At 36.4% G+C, this 26,242-nt stretch overlaps 2 protein-coding genes across 2 annotated transcripts in view; both read left to right on the forward strand.

Moving 5' to 3' along the window:
• LOC145261034 (uncharacterized) overlaps nucleotides 1-26,242 on the forward strand; it is a 303,129-nt gene that overhangs the window by 137,241 nt on the left and 139,646 nt on the right. The window lies entirely within an intron of this gene.
• Nucleotides 763-21,855, forward strand: LOC145260997 (uncharacterized). The gene is made up of 2 exons (XM_080119126.1): nucleotides 763-804; nucleotides 18,909-21,855. Exons 1-2 carry the CDS (start codon nucleotides 763-765, stop codon nucleotides 20,151-20,153), a joined length of 1,287 nt encoding a protein of 428 aa, XP_079975252.1. The 3' UTR covers nucleotides 20,154-21,855.

Below are 26,242 nucleotides of genomic sequence, written 5' to 3' on the forward strand. Positions count from 1 at the left end.
TTTTATTTTATTTATTTATTTTTTTAAATCAATTTTCCCCCCAAACAAGGCACAGTGTCACTTTGAAGTAGGAGGCTACTATCGGGGACATAAGTTGCAGAGGCCTTATGAAGGGAGATGAGTAGCAAGACGTTTATTCACATTGCACTTGAACTTCTGCATGTCAGGGAAAGCAGAATACTGGAAGGGAGTTCCAAAGTCTAGCAGTTCTGGGGAAGAAACTATTGGAGTAAAAGGCTTTCTTACATGTAGGGATCTCTGTTGTGAAGGGGTGGGATTTAGTTGCTTGTTGAGTTTGTCGGGGGTAGTCACGTCGAGGGAATACAAGTGCTTGTAATTCGTCGGAGCATTCACGATTAAAATACTTGTAGAACAGGCAGAGGGATGCAACATTTCGTCGATGGGAGAGAGGTTGAATTGACTTGCGCAGTGTGCGCTTCCTCCTCTTCTCATCTAAGCGATTTGTCTCTGCTTCCATGGTTCCTCTTTTGATAAAACCACAACACTCACATGTGTTCTTTGCTAGCACTTCCCATCATTCGGTATACATGCCGAAGGCTTTGAGAGACACCTTTAGGTTGTATTTGAAACGTTTCTTCTGGCCGCCTACGCGTCTTATTATACTCGAAAGTTCGTCATACAGGAGCTGCTTTGGAACGCGCTCATTTGACATATGTGTTGTTCTTGCGTCGGAACGACGAGGATCATCTGATCATTCTATAGGGAAAGGTGGGTATAAGGTCATCATCGGTGAGTGCGGATATGGCTGATAAGCCCCATCTTTGCTTGAAAATTTCTATTGCAGTAAGAACAGGGAATCGTAGCAAATGTCGACTTCTGTGTCTGGTATCCTTTCCTGCTAGCCTATGTCAAGCAGTTTCTCTCAGTCTGTGTCTAGTAGTGTGGAAGTGATTTAATTTTCTAACGTGACATACGTACGACATGTCCAACTGAACGAACCTGGGATTTCTGAAACAGTTAAAGCAAAATATATTGTTTTGGACTATTAAAATAAATTTCCAGCGCTATTTATCGTGTTTTAATTTTCTAATCGTTTTGTTTGTTCTTTAATGGGGCTGGGGTATTCTACCGGATGCCAGACGTTCATCCACTATTTTAGTCACTCCAACTGAAAGATCTTTTAAAGATTCTAATCGTTCCTTTTAAGTGCAAGTGTTTGTATTCATCTTGCACTTGGTTTACCGGGTATGTTGGACAGGTAGTTTTTGAAATTCCTTTTCATAAGTCCGGTTGCTCGTACTGGTATGTAGGAGTGGTCGGGGGTTCATATCGGGGGTTCACATAATACAGAAGATGATGATGATATTTACGTACTGTTTACATCATGACGACTGTGATGATAATTCTTTTATCATATTATTAATACGGAGCTGAGACATTTATGCGACGGTTCTTGTTAACACAGACAGAGGAGAGATACTTCCTTATGATGATGGTGGGGACACATAATACTTTGAGGGAGGTATACAGAATTCGTTACAAGATGATAAGACAAAAACACATTTACCTTTCAGTTGTAATAACGACGACGAAGACAAACAGTTTACAAATATAGATGATTCTTTATTCATCCAGCTGGATGATGATAATAATGGTCAGGGATTCAAGCCTTTCAATTACAGTGTCCTATCTTCCTCACCCTCTCGCCTCCAAGAGGGCGTCAACTCCCAGTGTAGCCGACTCAAGCTCTCTCTGGCTCTGTCTCTCCTGTGACACTGCCCCTGTGACTCTCTCTAACTTCAAACCCTGGTTCAATATATTGGAAATCTCCTTTCTTTATGACGCCAAAGACTGCTTCATCACGTGAAATTTATTCACATAGATTTTACCTATGTATGTCCAAACACACTTTTAGCAAACAAAGAATTCCCAATTTGAATCGTCCAATATCTAACCTATTTATTAATCATTATTTCTAAACTCGTATTGCCCATTCTTTTAACTGACATATTTAATATCAAGTTATTTCTAAAAGAATGAACAATCGACTACATTCCTAAATTAAATATCTTTCTCTGACATAAATAATATTTAGTTATTTGCAAGAACAATGACAATCTTTCTGCATTCCTAGGATTTCAATATGTGTATTCTTTTTTTAAAACTTTTTTTACTGGGTTCGATTCTAACCTTTTCCAAATATCATTTTCAACTTATCTAGTTTGCTTTCTTACTTACTGAGGTCTAGCCCTTTTCATAATAGTACAATGTTTACGCATGCGTCAAGTCAAACAGCTAAATCACTTGAAACGATTTATATATGTTTTATCTCTTGACAAACTAGAGCAGCAATGACGACAGACACTTGCCACCAAAATGTTTGACACCAGCGCCCCAATATTTCAGTTTTGCGGATCTTTTTTTTTTTTTTACACAGTGATCACCACTTATCAAGGCCCGAAAGCCACTCAAGGATAAAGGTTATTGCAAGTGTGGAGATTTGATGAAGTGTTTAATTAAGGGGGCGGTTCATTAGGAATTTGTTAACATTGGATTTGAAGACATCCAAGTTGTAGTCCGGAGGGAAGCAGGCAGATGGAACAGAGTTCCACAGGCGTACAGTTCTAAGAAAGAAGCCTTGTTGATGGAATCCGCGTTTTGATTTAGGCACAGATACAGAGTTGGGGAAATTTTTCACAGTGAATTCAGCTAGACGGGTGTTTTTCGTGAAAGATTGGTGAGGGGGGACCAGAGATTGGAGTTCAGACGAGCACCTGCCATGGAAATAACGATAAAAATAGATCTGAACGTCACAGCGTCACAATGTTGATTTTAATCAACTTGTATCCATTCCCCTTGAAATTATTTAATCCTCTGAAAATTTCCACCTAAACCTCTGGCCTTGATAGAGGGGAGACTAAAACTTGCTAATATGATTTCAAATGATCCGAAATAACAACAAGGGGAGACTTGATTCCAGACTTCCATTATTTTAAATTTCTTTATATTATTCTGTTTGATATTTATATCTATATCAATGATAAATATTTCTCATATGTTATATCTCCCCTCTTTGGTTTTCATACATAAAGATAATTTCACAGTGTATGAGGATTATTTGATAAATATTCATACTCGTACCATATTTTCAAAAGAGAGGAGATATAACATATGAGAAGTATTTATCATAGATATGTATCTTATATAAATATGAAAAAGTATAAGATAGAGTAAATTAAAAAAAATATATATAATGCAAGTTTGGAATCAAGTCTCCATTGCTGTTATTTTAGGTCATTCAAAATCATATTAGCAAGGTTTTAGTCTCCCCTTCATCAAGGCAGGTGGCTTTAAAACGAAATATCAGATATTTTGTAATTCATATGCAAAACTAGGAAAACAAATGATTATGATTGAAACATTTTATGACTGTGAAATGGGGTATAGAAATTTTACGAAAATACTGAGCCAAGTACGTCCAAGGATGGAATACTGCTGCCATATCTAGGCAGGAGCTGCTAAAAACAGCATATCCTGCCTTGACAGAGTACAAAATAGACTTCGTGGCTTAGTGGGGGATTCCCTTTTCTCTTCCCTGCAACCTCTCTCCCACAGAAGAGACGTTGCAAGCCTATCTTTGTTTTATCGTTATTTCCATGGCAGGTGCTCGTCTGAACTCCAATCTCTTGCCCCCCCCTGCGGAGAGGCATGTGAAGCTTTTTCCCGATGCACTGCGTTGTGTCCCTAATTAGAGCAGGCAATCAATCAATTTCATTGAGTGTGAAACATTCGTTGATCATTATTTAATCCAGGGCAACGTCGAGTCATCCTGCTAGTGGTTTATAAAAAGAAGTATTATTTGGATTCTTCGGACTACTGTTCTCATCTTGAGTGTGATTTCTATTGTAATGTATATATGCTTCTTGTTTCAACCATCCGCCCGTGGTAGATACACTCAGTTGGCCCAACGCATATCTGACAATAAAACGCTGTTAAAAAGCAAATCCGACATGTCTCACATCCCAGTGGTACGGGTGTATACGACCTGGCAATCAACCACAATCGTTTGACCCTAAAAAAATATTAAATGTATTAACTCTTAATCCTTTGATCCGAGATTAGCCTTCTAGGTACGTTTTTTTTTTGTTCTTCAACAATGCGTCACATTGCCCCCCCCCTGCGGAGAGGCATGTGAAGCTTTTTCCCGATGCACTGCGTTGTGTCCCTAATTAGAGCAGGCAATCAATCAATTTCATTGAGTGTGAAACATTCGTTGATCATTATTTAATCCAGGGCAACGTCGAGTCATCCTGCTAGTGGTTTATAAAAAGAAGTATTATTTGGATTCTTCGGACTACTGTTCTCATCTTGAGTGTGATTTCTATTGTAATGTATATATGCTTCTTGTTTCAACCATCCGCCCGTGGTAGATACACTCAGTTGGCCCAACGCATATCTGACAATAAAACGCTGTTAAAAAGCAAATCCGACATGTCTCACATCCCAGTGGTACGGGTGTATACGACCTGGCAATCAACCACAATCGTTTGACCCTAAAAAAATATTAAATGTATTAACTCTTAATCCTTTGATCCGAGATTAGCCTTCTAGGTACGTTTTTTTTTTGTTCTTCAACAATGCGTCACATTCCCAAAAAGGGTTAGTTCACATGCACTTAGTTACTTGGCCGTTCATCGCGACCAACGATGACAGTCATCCCTTTCTACTGATAACTTGTCATTTTAAAATTATATTATGAGCTGAGTAAACTTCTATCAGTATTTATTTCGAAAGTGCTCAATCTCTGCCAAACTTTCACAAAACACCCCCACACTGTAGAGATCCCTAGATGTAAAAGATCTTTCTACTCCAGTAGTTTCTTCCCCAGAACCACTAGACTTTGGAATTCCATTCCAGATCCATGCTTCCCCAACTGTAGTGACGTGCAACGTGAACAGACATCTTGCTGCCCAAATCCCTACATAGTGCCCGAGTAGTTGTTGCCCCTGATACTAGCCTCCTACGCCAAAGTGGCAATGTGCCTTGTTTGGGGTGAAAATGTAATTAAAAAAAAAAAAAAAATAGAAAATATCAGCAGAGGGTATTAGCAGCAGTAGCCGAAACAAGCACATATGCAAATTTGGAAGTGTGTGCGAGCTTTCGTGATAAGCCAAAGAAAAAAGGACACCACGTGCTAGGGAGAAGAAAAGTGCGGTTGAAAAAGATGGGCGAGAAATCTCTGTCTACGGTCGGCGTGTAGTCGAGCAGAAAGGAAATTTCCAGGTGAGATGAACACGTGGCATCGAGAGACTTTTAAGCTTGTGCCTAGACGGCGGAGTTTTGTTAATTTTATGGCAGACGAAACAAAAAGAAAAAACAAGAAACATTGTTTAGAAAGTAATGATAATAAATGCCTTTACTAAGACAGGCGGAAAAGCTGCGTCGGAATTAAGATAAAAAAAAAACAAAAAAAAACAACAAAAAAAAACAACAACAAAAAAACAAAAAAAAAAACAAAAAAAACAAAAACAACAACAACAACAACAATGTTAATCACCCACAACATATACACTCTCTCCTTACATTTGCTGTGATGCTCCACACAGTCATTTAATTCATTTTCTCACTCTTCCATCCAGTATGCTTTGAATAGATCCATTACAAACACCATTTGAAGAGGGGAATTTTTTTTCCCGAAATATATATATTTTTAAATTACATTTTCACTTCAAACAAGGCATATTGCCACTTTGATGTAGGGGGTTACTATCAGGGACCTAAGTTCCAGGGGTACTATGTAGGGAGTTTAGCAGCAAGATGTCTGTTCACATTACACTTGAACTTCTGCATGTCAGTTGGGGAAGCAGGAAACCGGAAGAGAATTCCAAAGTCCTGCCATTCTGGGGAAGAAACTATTAGAGTAAAAGGCTTTCTTACATTTAGGGATCTCAACTGTGTAGGGGTGGGACTTTGCTGCTTGTCGGGTTTGTCGACAATATTTTCGTTGAGGGGGTACAAGTGCTTGTAGTTCGTCAGAGCATTCATCATTAAAATAATTTTAAAACAGTACTTGTAGAACAGGTAGAGGGATTCAACATTTCGTTGGTGGGACAGAGGCTGAAGTTTAGACGACAGTTCAGGACCTATTAGGTTGGCGACTCTCTTTTGAACCCTTTCCAGGAGTGAGGGACTAGTAGCAGATGCACCAGCCCAAATGTGACAGCAGTACTCCATACATGGGCGAATGGTGGCTTTGTAGAGGTACAGGATACTTCAGACGTAAATATCTTTCTAGCACGATAGAGAGAGCCTACCTTCTTTGCAGCAGCCTTAGTAATGATCTCAATGTATCTATTCCAACTCATGTTACCCGTTACAAAGTTATCATCGGTGATCTCAGGTAAAAATATCTGTAGCCATAGTTATTGGGGGTTGGTAAGGTTTCATGTAATTATTAAAGGAAACTAGCTTTGTCTTGGCAGCGTTGAACGTTACCCTCCATTTTTGACCCCATTCCACTACAAACTAAAGATCTTCCTCTAGGGTTTCGGCCATTACCTTAGATATGTGCTCATTAGTTTTCCCAACGTGCCTGCTATAGAGCGTGGTGTCGTCAGCAAATATACTCATCTCAGAGACAATTTTATCAGGTAAGTTATTTATGAATATCAGAAATAACAAAGGTGGTCTGACAGAAGTTTAGCAGCTGTAAGGTGGTGGACTAGAACTTGATTAAGTAAGGACTCAAATATTTTGGCGAAAAGAGGGAGAAGGCTAATTGGGCGATAATTTAATGGGTCAGTTCTTTCGCCAGAGTTTTTGTAAACTGGTACCACAGAAGCAGTTTTCCAGCAGCCAATTTCTGTGGTGGGCGTTAAAATCACCAAATACATGTATTTGGGCGCTAGTGTTAATGGAGAGTGCTACATCTATGCTGTTAGAGACATGATTGATTATAGTACAGTCCTGGGTTGATGGAGAGCAATAAAGAAAATACAGGTAGCTAACGCTATGTTGTAAAGTTAGTTTAAAGCACATGAAGGGCTGGTCACCTGATTCTAATGGCTATTGTCACAGATCGCGCAAGTAAGTCATTTGTACTTCATACAATTGAATAAATATATGTGCATATAGACATATATGTATATACGTATTGATTTGTAAATTGCCACTTGTTTTCGCCTTTCCTCATCAATACCGACTATATCTCATTCCTCGCATTGTGATAGCCTTCTAAATCTCTTTTACATACAATGCTTCAAACAAACTACATATCATTTTTATTTATTTTTGTTTGTTTGTTCCTTTCCGATGGTGCCGAATGGCGTGAGGGTTCGAAAAAGGTTTGAACCGTAATGAAGACGGTTTTTAACGTAACGGCCACGTTACATAGCTACAATGACTATCAACAAATTCCCACACTCTCTATCCGTGCCTAAATCTAAACGCAAATTCTATGAATAAAGTTTTTTTTTTCTGAGAACTGCCCGCCTGTGGAATTCTGTTCCACTAGTCTGTTTTCCAGCTGATTACAACATAATCGTCTTCAAGTCCAATGTAAACAAGTTTTTGTTGCACCGTTCCTTGAATAATCAAATTCTATCCAATTTTCATCAAAAACGATCACTACGTTCTTGTGTCAGTGACAACCTTACACTCATTAGCTTTTATTCTCGAATTACCTCCAGGCCTTGATAATGTGGTGACTCCCTTGTAAAAAAAAAGCAACAAAAATAAAAAAAGAGAAAGTAGAGCTGATTATATATGCATGCATGCAGTGGTCCTGCTGTTTTAACCACAGCTCTCCAAATTGTAGAGCCAGAGTAATCTGGGAAAGACAAATAAAAGCAGTTGTTTCCTGTTGCTTTCCGTCTTGATTCGGGAGTTCATCTTCTCCAGTGACTTAAACGCACCACCAGATACCCACCTGAAAATTTCTACAGCTCAGCGCAGTACATACATCGCAAATGGTCACCCCTCTGGTACTGGCCAGGGTCATCGTTGCTTAACTTCGGTGATCTGGCGAGAACCGGTGTGTCAACCTAATTGTGCCGTATTGTCCAAGGCGGCAAAAGAAGAAGAAGAAGAAGAAGAAGAAGAAGAAGAAGAAGAAGAAGAAGAAGAACCGCCTTTTTTGTTTTTGACCTTAAATCTTTCCAAGTAAAGTTTTTTTGAAAATTTTTCCACCAAATAATTAGTTGAAATATTAGGGTCGTGCAAAAATAATGTTGTTTGTTGACGTTCAATTATATATATATATAAACGACATTATTTTCGCACCAACCAAATAGAAAACCTTATCAGTGGTCTGTCCTTCATAATTAATAATATATTCTATCAATGAGAGAGAGGAAAAGACACAAAGATGGAAAGAAAAAGAAAAGGAGAACAAGAAAGAGAGAGAAAGAGAGAGAAGGAGAAAGAAAGATAATGGGAAAGAGGAAAGAACGTAATCGAGAGGGAAAGAGAGGGACAGAGGTAAAAAGAGGTACTGCTTAAGAATCTGAGAGAGATAGAGAGGGAGCGCTCAAGAGGTGGAGGAAGAGAGTGAGAGAGATAGAGAGAGGGGGAGAGAGAGAGGGGGAAAAGGAGAAGAAGAGAAGAAGAGAGAGCAAGAGATTAAGAAAGCAAGAGAGTAAGAAATTTTTTTTTACAAGGTGGTCACCACTTACCAAGGCCCGGAAGCCACTCAGGGATAAGGGTTATTGTAAGTACAGTACGTTAGTGTGGATATTTTAGAGTGTCTACTTATGGGGGCGGTTCATCAGGAATTTGTTTACGTTGGACTTGAAGACATCCAAGTTGTAGTCAGGAGGGAAGCAGGCAGACGGAACAGAGTTCCACAGGCGTGCAGTTCTAAGAAAGAAGCTTTGTTCATGGAATCTACGTTTTTATTTAGGCATAGATAAAGAGTGGAGAAAGTTTTTGACAGTGGATTCAGTTAGACGGGTGTTTTTTGTAAAAGATTGGCGAGGGGGGGGGGACAAGAGATTGGAGTTCAGACGAGCACCTGCCATGGAAATAACGATAAAACAAATATAGGCTCGCAACGTCTCTTCTGTGGGAGAGAGGTTGCAGGGAAGAGAAAAGGGCATCCCCCACTAAGCCACGAAGTCTATTTTGTACTCTGTCAAGGCAGGATAGGCTGTTTTTAGCAGCTCCTGCCCAGATATGGCAGCAGTATTCCATCCTTGAACGTACTTGGCTTAGATAGATAGATAGATAGATAGATAGATAGAGAGAGAGAGAGAGAGAGAGAGAGAGAGAGAGAGAGAGAGAGAGAACGAACAAAGTAAATGCATATAAATAAGCACACTACAACCGTTTTTCTCTACTATCTCGATTTACTCAATTCTTTCTAATGTTACAGGAGGGACCACGTAAAGGTTGCCAACATCCATAAGTTAAGATGGTGCAACGGAACTAACAGGATTCGAACGTGGCATGCCTAAATATTCAATCCACGATATTATCCTCTTTATCACAATCATTTCCAGTTGTTATAGTTGAACTGAACTATCCCGAACAACGCCACATACACTGCTTGCTTTTAAATAAATAACGTGTAAGAAACGAGTATTTTAGGTCACGTCAATCAACTAAAAGTAAGTAAATAAATAAATAAAAAACGGAAAAAGAGGAACATCTGGAATGACTTTGTGGTGAAAGTATTTTTTGGACCCTAAAAATGGAAGTTTGCATCTGCTTTCTGGCCCCCGGTAACTGATATCGATAAAAGGGTTACGTGGGTGCGCGGAGGAGGGGGGGGGGCGAAATGAGCGTTTTAATAGCTCGTGCTTTCTTTTTAAATTTTTATTTTAATATCGCATTCAAGATGTGGCCTTGACAGTAATTTACTTGTCTTTCCACAAGGGTCGTTTTTTTTTTTTAATGTGGTGAGCATTATCCAGCTCCTTAAAAAGGGTAATTTAGATTGAAGCAAGAATTATAATTACGCTCGTCTAAAAGGATTTCTCCTCCACTGTCCTAGAACAGAGCAGATTGAGTGTAATATTATAACAGATGTTACATATATATATATATATATATATATATATATATATATATATATATATATATATATATATATATATATATATATATATATATACATAGCATGGGTGCCCGGCGTTGCTCGGGTGTTTGGAGTTGTATGCTGAGCAAAAAAAAAAAAAAACCCAAAAAACAAAAAAGTTCATTTCTTTTTTTACTTTGACCCCTATTATGACCCCTTAATATTTATTGTTTTGGGCTCAAATCAAGTTATTAAGTTAGATCCATGTACAAGGAACCTATATCTAAAATTTCAAGTGTTTAGATCTAACATTGTTGGAGGAGTTTGGTAGAGTTTTCAAAGGTCAAATCGTTGAACGTTGACCCCTTAACGGCCAAATTTCTGGCCGAAAACCGATCACATAGATTTTCCCAAATCTCAGTACCCTGTATATCAAATTTCGAGTCTGTACTTGTATATCAAATTTCGAGTCTGTAGACTAAAAATTGACAGAGTGCTTGCGTAGGGAAATGCACACACACACACACACACACACACACACACACACACACACACACACACACACACACACACACACACACACACACGGACACACGGACACACGGACACACGGACACGTTCACTTTTATAGATATATAGATGAAATAAGAATTACAATTAAGTTTACAAAGATAATCCAAAATAGAAAACTTAAAATATATTATAAACATTAAAGACTTAATATTTATAAAGTAATCCTAACCAGATGTAAAAGCTCAATAAAACCAAATAGGATATAAAACTTATAAGAACAAAGAGTTAATAAAACATATTAAAAACACTTTAATTTTCAAAAGGGAAACACAAATTACGTGGATTGTCCTAAATTTGCGAAGTTTCGAAAAGGTAGGAATTAGCAAAATGCAGAATCGGATTTTGCTTGCAAAGTATTTACTGAAACTACAAACCATAGAGCTTATTTGATCTCTGTTCACTATTTTTTACCAAGTAAGATCCATGGCTTACTTGAAGTTTATTGTAGCTATTTTTGCTATTCTTCTCATCAGAGGACAGAAAGAATTCAGCAAATTATATTTGTAACAATGCTAGAATTTGCTGGCTATGGCATTAAGTGAAAGCGCTTAATGTATATTAATTAATATATATAATATTATATATTATAATATAATATAATATATATATATATATATATATATATACATATATATATAATGTATGTATGTATATACGAGGGGCGTGCAATAAGTAATGCCCTTGACCCACTTCCCATAGCAGTAGAGCAACGAAACTTGGCACAGTTATTAGTCTTTCTCTACATAGGAACCACCCAGAGTTATGCATTTCTCCCATCGTGTGATGCAGCTCTGGAGATCGTTTTTGTAGAATACCCCAGGTTGGTCCTCCAACCATGACGTGACGTCAGAAATCAAGGCCGCATCATCTGGGAAACCCTTTCTTTTCAAAAATAACTTCATGGCTGGGAAGAGGTGAAAGTAAGAGAGTGCAAGGACAGGAGAGTAGGGAGGATGGGGTAGGATTTCATAAGCACGCCCGTGCTTCTGATCTGGCGACATGCGAGTTGTGGACCAGAGCGTTGTCCTGAAGGAGGAGGGCACCTTTGCTGATCTTGTCCTGCCTCTTGATTTTGATAGCTTCCCTTAATTTCCCCAAAAGTGAAGCATAATAGGCTCCTGTAATTGTGGTAGTCTTTGCCAGGAAATCTGTCATCATTACTCCGTCCTGGTCCCAGAAGACTGTGAGCATGACCTTGCCAGCGGAGGGCTGCACCCTTGCCTTCTTTGGAGGTGGTGAGTCCAAGTGCTTCAACTGCATTGACTGGGCTTTGGTCTCTGGATCATAGTGATGGAACCAGGTTGCATCCTGTGTAATCAGTCTTTTGAAAAACTTCGACTCATCTTCTTGGCACATCTCCAAATTCATCCTCGAGCACTCGACGCGTTATTGCTTCTGGAATGGTGTAAGCAACCTGGCAATCCATCTGGCAGACACCTTATGCATATGCAAATGGTCATGAATGATAGTTTCCACAGACCCTGTACTAATCTTGACATCTTGGGCTATTTGGCGAATAGTAATCCGCCGATCTTCTAAAATGGCAGCCTCAACTTGACGGACTGATGCCTCATCAATGGCAGAAGGGGGGCGACCAGGTCTGGGAGCTGTTTCCACAGACTTCCGGCCATGTTTTAATTCACGATGCCAGCGTTTTACAAGGTCATATGATGGGGCATATTCACCATAAGTTTCTTTCATTTCATCAAAAGTCTTCTGTGGTGTGCGTCCTTTCAAATACTCGACATTCAACAGGCTCCATTTCACACCTTAATCAGTTCAAACACCTGTAAAACAGAAACCACAGTTAGTGCAGAGCTGTAATTTGCCACATAACCCGTAGAGATATAAATAATTGCACATGCAAAATTTCAGCTAGATCAGACAACTAGAAGTGGGTCAGGGGCAAAGTGCTTGTAATACTATTCAGCTACTCCAGTCAGAAAATAAAAGCATTTAAAGTAATATTAGTGAAACTATGGCAAAAGATAGGAATATCTGTTGATTTCAGTGTGTCAAGTTATTAACGAGGTTGAGAAAAAAACACAATATACCCATAACTTGTTTATTGAAATAATTTTCAAACATTAAATGAGGTCCTGGATATGACCTTAAACTATATCCGATGGTGAGGCCCCAGCTTACGGGCTTTGGGGAGTGTGGAGCCACCCTTTAATTGCCATTGCTCCCAGGTCCACTCTGACCGGGAGTGGTAGTACCTGTTAGGGTCCCAAATATGGGTTAAATAGAAACCGACTTAAAAAGAAATATACTCTTTTAAAAAAGTGTTCTTCAAAATCACTGGATTCGGCATTAAATAACCCGAAAAGGGTTGAGAAGGCGTAAAACAAAACCAACCAACCAATCAACCAAACATTAAATGAACTATGGAAAATGTAGAACACAATAACTACATAACAATTTCTACGTTGGCATAATTAGTAGGGAATATGCGATTCTTTTTTTTATAAGTGACTTGTGACTTGTAAAAGACGTTGGTCCACAGAATTAGTCAAATTTGTGATTTTTTCAACAGTCATTCGTCGCGATACCTCTTCGAGAGCATCCCACAACTCATCTTTGCTCTTAAATTGGCGTCCACTTGCATAGAGGCGTCGCTTTATGATACTCTAAAGGTTCTCAATTGGGTTAAAATCTGGTAAATTCGCAGGCCGCTCCATCTTCCGTAGCCCAGAGAACCCCAGTTGTTGCAAATACTCTTTGCTTTTGTTTGCTGCACCTGAGGGAGCGTTATTTTGCATAAAAATAATGGTTCTTCTGAACGTCAACCTTTGCTTCTTCAACCATGGTCCAAAGTGCTCCTTCAGAAAAGCTATGTAAGCATTTGACATCATTTTTACGCCTTCTGGGACTTTCCATGGACCAACTAAAATATCTCCGATAATCCCAACCCAAATCATTACCTCACCATTACCTTGTTGACGTCTTAAACGCTGATGACGATATCGACCATCTAGGACCCATCCCTTGCTCCAGCCATCTAGGCGATCAAGAGTGACACGCACTTCATCCGTGAAAAAAACTTTGGAAAAATCTGTTTTCATGTTGTTCTCTGCCCATTTCCATCGGTTTTGTATGTGATGTTGCTTTAATAGAGGCTTTGTTACAGGCTTAACAGACTTCTTCTTTCAGAAGGCGACATCGAGTATTTTTTAAGACGTTCTTCAATCCGGCTAGATCAAAGACTTCTCGACTTGTCTGCCCAGGGTTCTTAACAACTTCACGTTTAATTTGGAGTAGAAAACGGCATGAAGCAACTCTAGATTTACCTTTATCAGCTCTCTTACGTATCTTTGTAGGATCCTTGAAAAGGTTCTTCACGGTTTGATGGTACCTTCCTATCATTTTCGATATTTCCAGGGTAGTTTTACCTTTTCCTAGCTGTTCTGTAATAGTACTCTTTTCAGAACTACTCAAACCACCTTAACGACCCATTTTATTGACGAAACAAACTGCTTTGTTAATAATTTGACACACCTAAAATACCGTGGATTCAGCAATTACGATGGCAAGTTGCATACATTGCGCAGAACAGTACGAAAATTTCACAGTACGTGCAGCTCTAGGTGTGTCAGAAATTTCGTGAAAATAGTGAATAATTCCACCCCATCTTTCCAAGTTTATAACTCCTCGAAAAATGTAATTCAAGCCCTATTTTTTTTCAATTAAAAGATCAAGGACCAAGGTTTCATTAAAAAGAATAATAAAATAAAAAAAATAACGTGTTTTTTTTAAAAAAAGGTTTTAAACTTCGGACTTTACAGGTAAATTTCTAAAAAACAGTTCTTTTTTTTGTTTTAAATTTGAATATATTATTTATTGACCTTTTCTCTTCAATTTGTGATATATAAAACTTTGGTACATAAATTAATTATTTACTTTTTAATAGACATTTGAAAATGGGAGGCGTGAATTATTCGACCCCCTGTCTTTCCAAGCTTATAACTCCTCGAAAAATGTAATGCTAGCCCTAATTTTTTTTTCAATTAAAGGAGCAAGGACCAAGGTTCCATTAAAAAAACAAAAAACAAAACAAATAACGTGGTAAAAAAAAAAAAGGTTTTAAACTTCAAACTTTACAGGTAAAATTCTAAAAAACACTACTTATTTTTTGTTTTAAATTTGAATATATTATTTATTGACCTTTTCTCTTCAATTTGTGAGTAAATTAATTATTTACTTTTCGGTGAGTAAATTAATTATTTATTTTTTAATAGAAACTTGAAAATGGGGGGGGGGGACGTGAATTAAAAAAAAGCGTTTGTCTAAAATATTATATTCGGTTTATTGGAAAGAACATAAAATTTCACATTGACCCTGAAAATATCGTAAAAATAGAATCAATAGAAAAATTTTGATAGATTTTTAAAGTTTAAAAATTGAAAAATATTGAGTTCGGAAAATTCATTGGTTTTTTTTTTTTTTAAATATTTCTATTACTTTTAAAACAACTTTAATAGTTTATTTTGGAAGTATAATCCATAAAGAAAATAAATAACCCACTTTTAACAGAGAAATTACGAGATTTTTATATTTTATTCGCAGTTTCGTGTTAGGGGTGTCAAAAATTCCTACAAATATTCTGATACACCTAGTGCAGCTCAGCATTGCGTTTGATACGAAACTACCAGTAAGTTTCTGAAATTAGTAAAAAATGTTATCTGGTTAATAATTTGACACGCAGAGTATATTCAAGCAAATATTATTAAATGCAACGGAGACACTTTGCTTTATGGTTCCTTTTTTTTTTTTTAATTTTTTGATTTTACGTATAATCTTTTTTGTATCAAAATCAAAAATATTAATAAAAGTTCCATAGTTGTTGCAATGTTGCTGTCACGAGTGCTTTCGATTTGTCCACGAATCATCACCAGGTGTTGAAGTAAAAGTCAGAAAGAGCGAAAATGAGAATTAAAAGTGAAAACTAAAATATTCAGTAAACGGCGATAAGTTAAAATATATAGAGTTGATAAAAATGTAGGTCGGTTAAAATTCGAGTATTAAAATCAGAAAGTTCGTGGACTTTGTTAACGGTGTCCATAAAGATTATACGGAAAATTAAAAAAAAAAAGAAAAAGACTTATAAAGCAAAGTGTCTCCGTTGCAGTTAATAATATTTGCTTGAAAGAAAAAATACTGCCTAAATATACCAATTTCAAATATATATATATATATATATATATATATATATATATATATATATATATATATATATATAGGGTGACCCCCCCCCAAAAAAAACAGAAGACATTCAATTGTTTTTCTGATCATTTTACAGTCAACGGAGAAAAAAAAGCCAAAGACCCTAGTGTTTTGATGTGATGTTTTGAATATAATAAACTAGTTATGACCAAAGTCTCATTTCATTCGGACAAAACACTAAGAAACGGGGCCTAATTAGAGTTGGGGCCCGTTTTTTTGGGTCACCCTATATATATATATATATATATATATATATATATATATATATATATATATTGTATTTTGTGTACAGAAAGATGTTGGACGAGACAATTCATTGGTACCGTCGATTTCAAGCCCGATAATTAGGACCGTTTAAGATATCCATATCAAGCTTTCTTCAGCCAATACTCATCACGAGAGCTTATCGGGCTTGAAACCGACGGTACCAATTTGACGCAAACAACTTTCTGTACACAAAATACAAAATATAAATACGCTCTTATTTTCGGATTTTCCTTTTAATTGAGCACTCTGCTGGATTTCTTTTTTTTTTTAAACTAATCACACACACACACACACACACACACACACACACACACACACACACACACACACACACACACACACACATATATATATGATTATTTTTTTTCGATCAAGAATATTAATTTCGATTTTTATTGCTTGTATATAAACTGAAGTCAGACTAATGGTTTCAGTGCACGTGTCTAAGTATTTACTTTCAACAATAATTGCCAGCCGCTTCTCGTCATATGCCATCAGACGTATTAATTGCACTTTTTATCGCTTTGCGTATCAGATATTGCAGATGTGGACTCCATAGACGTGCAGATGAGCGTCCGCCGCCTGTGGCTAGACCTTGATTCAACAGATACAATAACAATCATACAAAAATGCCGTCATTTAATGATAGCGACGAACACATTTTTTTTTACTAATGAGTCACGACTTTTCACGACTCGAGGGTAAATACCAGTGACATGAATAGATTGCCAGTTGAACGATGAAAACTATTATGAGAGGATTGATGAATGAAGAAAGGAATGAACAAAATTTAATTACTTATGAGGATGGTTTACTGCAAGTCTTTGTTGTCATTGGATTTGAAGACAATAAAGTTGTAGCCCGAAGTGAAGAAATCCCGAGATAACGTGTTCAACAAATTTAACATAGCATAACATTAAGTTAGTTGCGCTTAAGGAAAAACATACAACAATCATAGACACATAATAGAATTGATGATGATGATGATGATGATGATGATGATGAAGAAGCAGAAAGTAAAGAAGAAGACGAAGAGGAAGAGAAAGAAAGCGCAGATAAATAATGAGGCAAAGAAGGCGAAGAATAAAAAAGGCGAAGAAAAAGATGAAGGCAAACATTAATTAGAAGAATTAAGCAAAAAAAGAAAAAGGCAAAGAAGAAAAGGGAAAAGAGGAAAAAAGGGAAAGAAGCAAAAAGGCAAACAGGAAAAAAGGCAAAGAGAAAAAAGGCAAAGAAGAAAAAAGGCAAAGAAGAAAAAGGCAAAGAGGAAAAAAGGCAAAGAAAAAAAGGCAAAGAAGAAAAAAGGAAAAGCGAAAAAAGCAAAGAAAAAAAAGACAAAGAGAAAAAAGGCAAAGAGGAAAAAAGGCAAAGAGAAAAAAGGCAAAGAGGAAAAAAGGCAAAGAGAAAAAAGGCAAAGAAGAAAAAAGGCAAAGAGAAAAAAGGCAAAGAAAAAAAGGCAAAGAAAAAAAGGCAAAGAGAAAAAAGGCAAAGAGAAAAAAGGCAAAGAAGAAAAAAGGCAAAGAGGAAAAAGGCAAAGAGGAAAAAAGGCAATGAGGAAAAAGACAAGGAAAAAAAAACAAAGAGAAAAAAAGGCAAAGAGAAAAAAGGCAAAGAAAAAAAGGCAAAGAAAAAAAAGGCAATAAGAAAAAAGGCAAAGAGAAAAAAGCCAAAGAAGAAAAAGGCAAAGAGGAAAAAGGCAAAGAGGAAAAAAATCAATGAGCAAAAATACAAGGAAAAAAAAAACAAAGAGAAAAAAAAGGCAAAGAGAAAAAAGCCAAAGAGGAAAAAAGGCAAAGAGAAAAAGACAAAGAGGAAAAAGGCAAAGAGGAAAAAGGCAAGGAAAAAAAGGCAAAGAGGAAAAAGACAAGGAAAAAATAGGCAAAGAGGAAAAAAGTAAAGAGGAAAAAAGGCAAAGAGGAAAAAGGCAAGGAAAAAAAAGGCAAAGAGAAAAAAGGCAAAGAAAAAAAAAGGCAAAGACGAAAAAGGCAAAGAGAAAAAAGGCAAAGAGGAAAAAAGGCAAAGAGAAAAAAGGCAAAGAGAAAAAAGGCAAAGAGGAAAAAAGGCAAAAAGGAAAAATGCAAAGAAAAAAAGGCAAAGAGAAAAAAGGCAAAGAAGAAAAATGCAAAGAAAAAAGGCAAAGAAAAAAAAAGGCAAAGAAGAAAAAATGCAAAGGAAAAAAGGCAAAGAGAAAAAAAGCAAAGAGGAAAAAGGCAAAGAAAAAAGGCAAAGGAGAAAAAAGACAAAGAAAAAAAGGCAAAGAGAAAAAAGGCAAAGAAAAAAGGCAAAGAAGAAAAAAGACAAAGAAGAAAAAAGGCAAAGAGGAAAAAGGCAAAGAGAAAAAAGGCAAAGAGGAAAAAGGCAAAGAGGAAAAAAGGCAAAGGAGAAAAAAGACAAAGAAAAAAAAGGCAAAGAAGAAAAAAGGCAAAGAAGAAAAAAGGCAAAGAGAAAAAAGGCAAAGAAAAAAAGGCAAAGAAAAAAAGGCAAAGAAAAAAAAGGCAAAGAGAAAAAAGGCAAAGAGGAAAAAAGGCAAAGAGAAAAAGGCAAAGAGGAAAAAAGGCAAAGAGAAAAAAGGCAAAGAAGAAAAAAGGCAAAGAGAAAAAAGGCAAAGAAAAAAAGGCAAAGAAAAAAAGGCAAAGAGAAAAAAGGCAAAGAGAAAAAAGGCAAAGAAGAAAAAAGGCAAAGAGGAAAAAGGCAAAGAGGAAAAAAATCAATGAGCAAAAATACAAGGAAAAAAAACAAAGAGAAAAAAAGGCAAAGAGAAAAAAGCCAAAGAGGAAAAAAGGCAAAGAGAAAAAGACAAAGAGGAAAAAGGCAAAGAGGAAAAAGGCAAGGAAAAAAAGGCAAAGAGGAAAAAGGCAAGGAAAAATAGGCAAAGAGGAAAAAAAGTAAAGAAGAAAAAAGGCAAAGAGGAAAAAGGCAAGGAAAAAAAGGCAAAGCGAAAAAAAGGCAAAGAGAAAAAGCAAAGAGGAAAAAAGGCAAAGAGAAAAAGGCAAAGAAGAAAAAAGGCAAAGAGAAAAAAGGCAAAGAAAAAAAGGCAAAGAATAAAAAAGGCAAAGAGGAAAAAAAGCAAAGCGAAAAAAAGGCAAAGAGGAAAAAAGGCAAAGAGGAAAAATGCAAAGAAAAAAGGCAAAGAGAAAAACGGCAAAGAATAAAAAAGGCAAAGAGGAAAAAAGGCAAAGCGAAAAAAAGGCAAAGAGGAAAAAAGGCAAAGAAGAAAAAAGGCAAAGAGAAAAAAGGCAAAGAAAAAAAGGCAAAGACGAAAAAGGCAAAGAATAAAAAAGGCAAAGAGGAAAAAAGGCAAAGCGAAAAAAAGGCAAAGAGGAAAAAAGGCAAAGAGGAAAAATGCAAAGAAAAAAGGCAAAGAAAAAAGGCAAAGAGAAAAAAGGCAAAGAGGAAAAAGGCAAAGAAAAAAAGGCAAAGAAAAAAAAGGCAAAGAAGAAAAAATGCAAAGAAAAAAAGGCAAAGAGAAAAAAGGCAAAGAGGAAAAAGGCAAAGAGAAAAAAGGCAAAGAGAAAAAAAGCAAAGAGGAAAAAGGCAAAGAAAAAAAGGCAAAGAGAAAAAAGGCAAAGAAAAAAAAGGCAAAGAAGAAAAAAGGCAAAGAAGAAAAAAGGCAAAGAGAAAAAAGGCAAAGAAAAAAAGGCAAAGAAAAAAAAAGGCAAAGAGAAAAAAGGCAAAGAGAAAAAAGGCAAAGAAGAAAAAAGGCAAAGAGGAAAAAGGCAAAGAGGAAAAAAGGCAAGGAAAAAAAGGCAAGGAAAAAAGGCAAAGAGGAAAAAGGCAAGGAAAAAATAGGCAAAGAAAAAAAGGAAAAGAGAAAAAGACAAAGAGGAAAAAGGCAAAGAGGAAAAAGGCAAGGAAAAAAAGGCAAGGAAAAAAAGGCAAAGAGGAAAAAGGCAAGGAAAAAATAGGCAAAGAAAAAAAGGAAAAGAGAAAAAGGCAAAGACGAAAAAAGGCAAAGAGAAAAAAGGCAAAGAGAAAAAAGGTAAAGAAGGAAAAGGCAAAGAGGAAAAGGCAAAGAAGAAAAAAGGCAAAGAAAAAAGGCAATGACGAAAAAGAACGCAAAAAAAAAGAAAAAAATAGGAAGATTTTTTTTCTCCAACTGCAAGAATTTAGATGAGTGGTTAAAAAGTGGGATTAAGAAGTCAGCGCCTCAGAGGAGGGGCACTCTGACCAGCTAAAAGTGCCTAGGTAGCCACTTCAGCATTCCTCTGTGAGTGCGTCTCAGGCGATTAGCAATAACCTAACACCTTCTTAAAGAGAGAAGACAACGCCTGGGAGGTTGGACCTACTAGAGCTGAGCTGCACATAACTAAACTCTCACCACAAAATCAACCGGGACCGGATCATTACAGGAATGCTCGATTCTCTGTGGAAGGCAAAGAAGAAGTCAGTCTGGTTTGAAAAATGCGTGTGGGAGTCGAGTGCGAAAGGAGAAATGTGCTTTGTATTGACAGGAAAAAAAAAATAGACGAGTTGGAAGAGGAGAGGAGAGGCCCCTGGGTGGAGGAAGTACTGAAACCCATCTTGTTTTTTTCTTTTTTTCTTTTTTTTTTCTTTTAAATACTGCATGGTTCGCTAAAAATACCTCACCGATTTGATAAGCCTATAATAGCTACGAGTAAAGTGAAGGCAAATACTAGACATTCTTGTTTGAAGAGTGCCTGTACAGTTTGCAAACACAACTGTCTTCCTTCTCTGTTCCCCCCCCGTCTTCTCTCTCTCTGTCTCTCTCTTTCTCTCTCTTTCTTTCATATATATATATATGATAATCCTATCATAAGTTGCTCGCTTGGTTAGTATTGCTGGATGGCATCGTCCTTTCGAGTTAAAACTCCTACTTGTGAGACATCAGCTTGGGGTTATTAGCTGGTTGGATGACCGCGTCCCTTGCTGAGACGAAGTAGGTTCATTTCACAGTCGGATTTCGGCGCGGTTTGCTTGATCTGTGTTGGTTAATTGAAATTCTTCTGTGCAGGGCGTTTGCTCAGTTGGTAGAGTGCTTGCGTTGCATGCAAGAGGCTCGGGTTTCGAATCCTGAGTTCGGATGTGTCTAACTGATGAGCCCAAATGAGGGCGAAACTCGAGTCTTGGACTTCCGGTTCTTTGACTGTCATGGCTCTTGTGGGCTGCGACGTTATTTGGCTGTGGAATTTATTATATATATATATATATATAGTCTTTGAAGTTTTTAACCTTTAAAACTATACAAAAAAATTTTTTTTTTCATTCGTTAGAAAACCATCTAGTCAGTAAGTCATTTAATCGCCTGCAATCACTGCATCAACTCGCTCTCGAATTTACTATAATACCAATAATTTATTTTTCAAGGGATCATCAGTTGTTTACCATGAAACACTGTTTCGGGGATTTAAAAACAAACAGTATATTACATCATGGCTCCCCAGCAGTGTTGATCAAACACCACCACCCTTAATCTTAGGAAGAAGACATGTTACAAACATTTGATCTAATTTCCTATTCTTAATTGCAATTACTAACCTTTGGTACTATATATATATTAGTGTTGGGACGATTAATCGAAATTGAAATCGGAAAAACCGAAACTTTTTGTGGTATCGGTATCGAAAATTTTTTATTTATATTCCGATGCCAAAACGTTACTATTAAGTATCTCTTTTTTTTTTAATCTGATTTTCAAAATCTACAGCTGATAGTAACAATAAAATAAGAAATATTTGGTGTTAAACTAAAATTTATCGATCACCCTCACAGAATGTCACACGGTTTTCTTCTTTTTTACCTTCAATTTGAGTAATTATCCCACTTTTGTATTTTTTAATGTTGGACGATAATTCAGAATTTCCTGTTTTTATATTAATTTAATATTTTAATGTATTATTTAATTTTTATAATTATTTTTTCCTTTCTGATTTATTTTGCTGATTTATTTTGCTGATTTATTTTGCAGATTTATTTTGCAGATTTATTTTCCTGATTTATTTTGCAGATTTATTTTCCTGATTTATTTTGCTGATTTATTTTGCAGATTTATTTTGCTGATTTATTTTGCAGATTTATTTTGCTGATTTATTTTGCTGATTTATTTTGCAGATTTATTTTGCTAATTTATTTTGCTGATTTATTTTGCAGATTCATTTTGCAGATTTATTTTGCTGATGTATTTTGCTGATGTATTTTGCTGATGTATTTTGCTGATTTATTGTGCAGCTTTATTTTGCTGATTTATTTTGCAGATTTGTTTTGCAGAATTATTTTGCTGATTTATTTTGCTGGTTTATTTTGCTGATTTATGTTGCAGATTTATTTTGCTGATTTATTTTGCTGAATTGCTTTGCTGATTTATTTTGCTGATTTATTTTGCTGATTTATTTTGCAGATTTATTTTGCAGATTTATTTTGCAGATTTATTTTGCAGATTTATTTTGCAGATTTATTTTGCTGATTTATTTTTTTCTGATTTAGTTTGCTGATTTATTTTGCAGATTTATTTTGCTGATTTACTTTGCTGATTTACTCATCATATCTTAATCTAAATCTTCCAACTTTTAGTTCGCAATTTGCCTTAGTTTCGTATAAATTATTGTTTACATGTTACGATATATTTGTTGATTCTTTTCCATTTTCCATGCTACGTTTATTTTTAAAGAAAAAAGCATATTCGATTATTAATCCGATAATCATGATGCTTAATTAACTGACTTAATTAATACAGACTTTGATTTTATTGGTATAAATAACATCACCAGAATTTTGATACATAAAAATTTTGGTTAAAAACTATTATTAATAATAATAATAATAATAATAATAATAATAATAATATTAATAATAATAATATATGAATGTATGTATATATATACATACATATATATGCATATATATATATATATATATATATACATAAAAATCAAATTGAAATACGTATATATAATACGTTTAAAAGCCAGACAACGCAAAGATTTAAACAAATGTTTATTTATTTAATTAGAATGCATTATTGAGACGAGTATTATTAATTAATTTATATATTGCAGACTATCATCCTCATCTTTCTTAATTGTTGTTCACGGCGTTTCGGCCAACTATTTCTCCTACCTCCGTCAAGTGGTGAGACAACAACTATGGATGGCAGTAATTGCTGAGAATGCAGTTAGGAGATTCGAAGTTCCTGTCCCGTCATGGTTACCACCTGACGAAGGCCAGAGGAATAGTTTGCCGAAACGTCGTGAGACAACAATTAAGAAAGATGAAGATAATAGTCCGCAATAGGGCACATCGACCAGCTCCTGCCCAGATATGGCAACAGTACTCCAGGTCTGCATATGCTTAGTAATATCATCTGTTAGTTTCTGAATGACATCAAATAAAAAATCCACAAGTATACAGGTCAAATTGATATTTTTAACTTTCAAAATAAAAAAAGAAAAAAAAAAACACAGAAAAATTACTTATTTAGTTTGTTTTAGAATGCCCTGAACAGGTCCTGTTATTCGATATTCCCGTACGTTGGCGAAAGAGTCTATCGTTTCGTCGTTTGCAAAAGCGGAGAGAAAGGAGAGAGAGAGAGAGGGAGAGAGGGAGAGGGAGAAAGAGAGAGAAAGAGAGAGAGAGGGTCAGTGGGGGGGGAAGAGAGAGTTCTTCATTTGCAATACTCTGAGTCAACAGCAGGCTAACAGAGACATTTCTTTTATTTCAGGGAAATTAACGGTTGTGGCGGGGTTGAGGATATTGGAGGGACGGGGTTGGGTTAATGAGGGTGAGAGGAGTGTGAAAGGCTGAAGAAAAGACCTTTTGTAAGGTCTGCATATGCTTAGTAATATCATCTGTTAGTTTCTGAATGACATCAAATTCCTTTTCACAAGTTCAGTTAATTTGGTATTTTTACGTTCATACAAGGAAACTGAAAAGTTAGATGCTGGTACGGTCGGACCAACTTCGTATTTGTCAATTCTATTTGCGGGTCTGTGTTGTCCTGTCCCTTAAAGATTTAACCTCTTGTTTGCTTTTCAAAATAACTTCCTTTTGAGGCTTCTTTTGTAATGTTTTAATTTTCTGCTCACTTTTTTAACTGTTTCCACCGAAGCTTCATTATTTTTTTTATGTCGTTCCGAATTATGTGCTTTTTGGGATTTTTTCAACTTCATATTCAAAATTGAACTGTTGCATCCAGTCTGTGCCAAATAAATTGTCTTCATTCTTTGTTGTTCTTTTTAACGTAACGTTGGCAATAATTTCATCCTCGAAGTAATTTTTTTTTTTACCTATCACCAACCTGGCTATTTTATTAATTGTTTTGTATGGTTGGTACTGTTTGGATGATTAATCGAAATCAGAATTGGGAATCAGAAAAATCAGAAATTTGGTGTTATCAGAATCGATATCGGAATCATGGAAATTTTCGCCTCTTTTCCGATGCCAAAAACGATTCTTTTAATTTTTTTATTTTTACTTTTGGTTGAGATTCAACATTCCAGCGATGGGGCAGGGGTTTGGGTTTAGTTGACTAAGTGGGATTGATTAATTTAGTGCCGGAATAAAATGAAATCATCGTATTCTTCACTTCAGCTAAAAAATCTGACTTACATATTTTTTTCACATCCGTCGATAAAACCTGTTTTTAGAAGTTTTCAAGTTTTGAGAAATTTCGCCGTTGCTTTCCCCACGTTTTTTTTTTTTTTAAGTTTCACGAATAAAAGTCCCTTAATATTCCTCGCCACCAGTGTTGTGGGGTTCTTTTTTAGTCTTTCTGTGTTTTTTTTTTAACGTTTGTAGTTTGTATTATACTTCGTTTTTTAATTGTCTTTCTTAGTTTCTTTGTTGGTCCATCTGTAATTTAACCAATTATACCATAGTAAACTTTAAAACTTCACCGTTTAAAATGTGTCTTTATAAATACGGCTTTCTAAGTTTCAATCTTAAGTTACTAACATAAAAAAAGCAAGTAAAGTCACAAGTAAAATAAACGTTTATAATACTTTTTTCTTTCTCAGAAAAAAAATAGTCCTTTCTTGTTTCAATAAGTTTCCAAACTTTTTTCCTTCGATACTAACGCCCATGTACATGTATAAACCCTCTCTACCACCCATATCAATGGCCAACGACTCTTTATCTGAGAGTCCATCTTTCAAACTCCTTGGCCTAACGTTCACAGGAAACATGAATTGGAACAATTACATTGAAGGCATTGCCAGGGCCGCTGCAAGAAAGGTGGGCTCTCTCTACCGTGCTAGAAAACTACTAACACCCGAACGTATCCTGTACCTCTATAAGGCAACCATTCGCCCATGTATGGAGTATTGCTGCCACATATGGGCTGGTGCATCTGCTACTAGTCTCTCGCTCCTTGACAAGGTTCAAAAGAGAGTCGCAAATCTGATAGGCCCTGAACTGGCATCTAAGCTTCAGCCTCTGTCCCATCGACGAAATGTTGCATCCCTCTGCCTTTTCTACAAGTATTTTAGTGGTGAATGCTCTGACGAACTGCAATCACTTGTGCCCCCACGACGTGAGCACCCTCGACAACCCCAACAGGCTGCTAAATCCCACCCCCACACTGTAGAGATCTCTAGATGTAGAAGATCTTTTTACTCCAATAGTTTCTTCCCCAGAACCGCTAGACTCTGGAATTCCATTCCAGGTCCCTGCTTCCTCAACAGTACTGACGTGCAGAAGTTCAAGTGTAACGTGAACCGACATCTTGCTGCCCAAATCCCTACATAGTACCCCAGTAGTTGTTGCCCCTGATAGTAGCCCCCTACACCAAAGTGGCAATTTGCCTTGTTTGGGGTGAAAATGTAAAAAATAAAGTTCATTTCCTAACACAGACATTCAGGTGCCCCCCCCAGATCGTGTAGATCAGTAAGCCTAACTTCTACACCTACGAGATGCTTCCAATAAGTTTCTAGACTTTTTGCATATAGGCACTTTTATTTAGTCTCCTTCGAAGTAATCTCCTCTGGTTGCAATTCACTTTTTATACCACTCCAACAAATTCTGGAAGGCTCAATGGAAGATCTCTTAGGTGAGCGTGTCAATAATTTTAGTCACAGCCTCTTTCATCTCTTCGATTGTCTCATAACGACAGCCTCCAAGGTTTTCCTTGAGCTTAGGGAATAACCAAAAGTCACAAGGAGCAAGGTCTGGATTACAGGGAGAGTGAGTACCTGTCGATGCCCATCTTGGTCAAATAGTCTGCGACAACGGTGAAGCACCCTTCGGACAAAC

This window comes from Euprymna scolopes, chromosome 37 (assembly GCF_053919585.1).
Source record: "Euprymna scolopes isolate OS-2025 chromosome 37, ASM5391958v1, whole genome shotgun sequence".
NCBI classification, from domain to species: Eukaryota; Metazoa; Mollusca; class Cephalopoda; order Sepiida; family Sepiolidae; genus Euprymna; species Euprymna scolopes.

What these genes read in the sequence shown, in the direction of transcription:
- LOC145260997 (XM_080119126.1), top strand. Translation starts at nt 763, where the DNA reads ATGGCTGATAAGCCCCATCTTTGCTTGAAAATTTCTATTGCA. An exon ending in GCTTGAAAATTTCTATTGCA is followed by an intron (nt 805 to 18,908) that starts GTAAGAACAGGG and finishes AAGGAAAAATAG; the next exon opens with GCAAAGAGGAAAAAAAGTAA.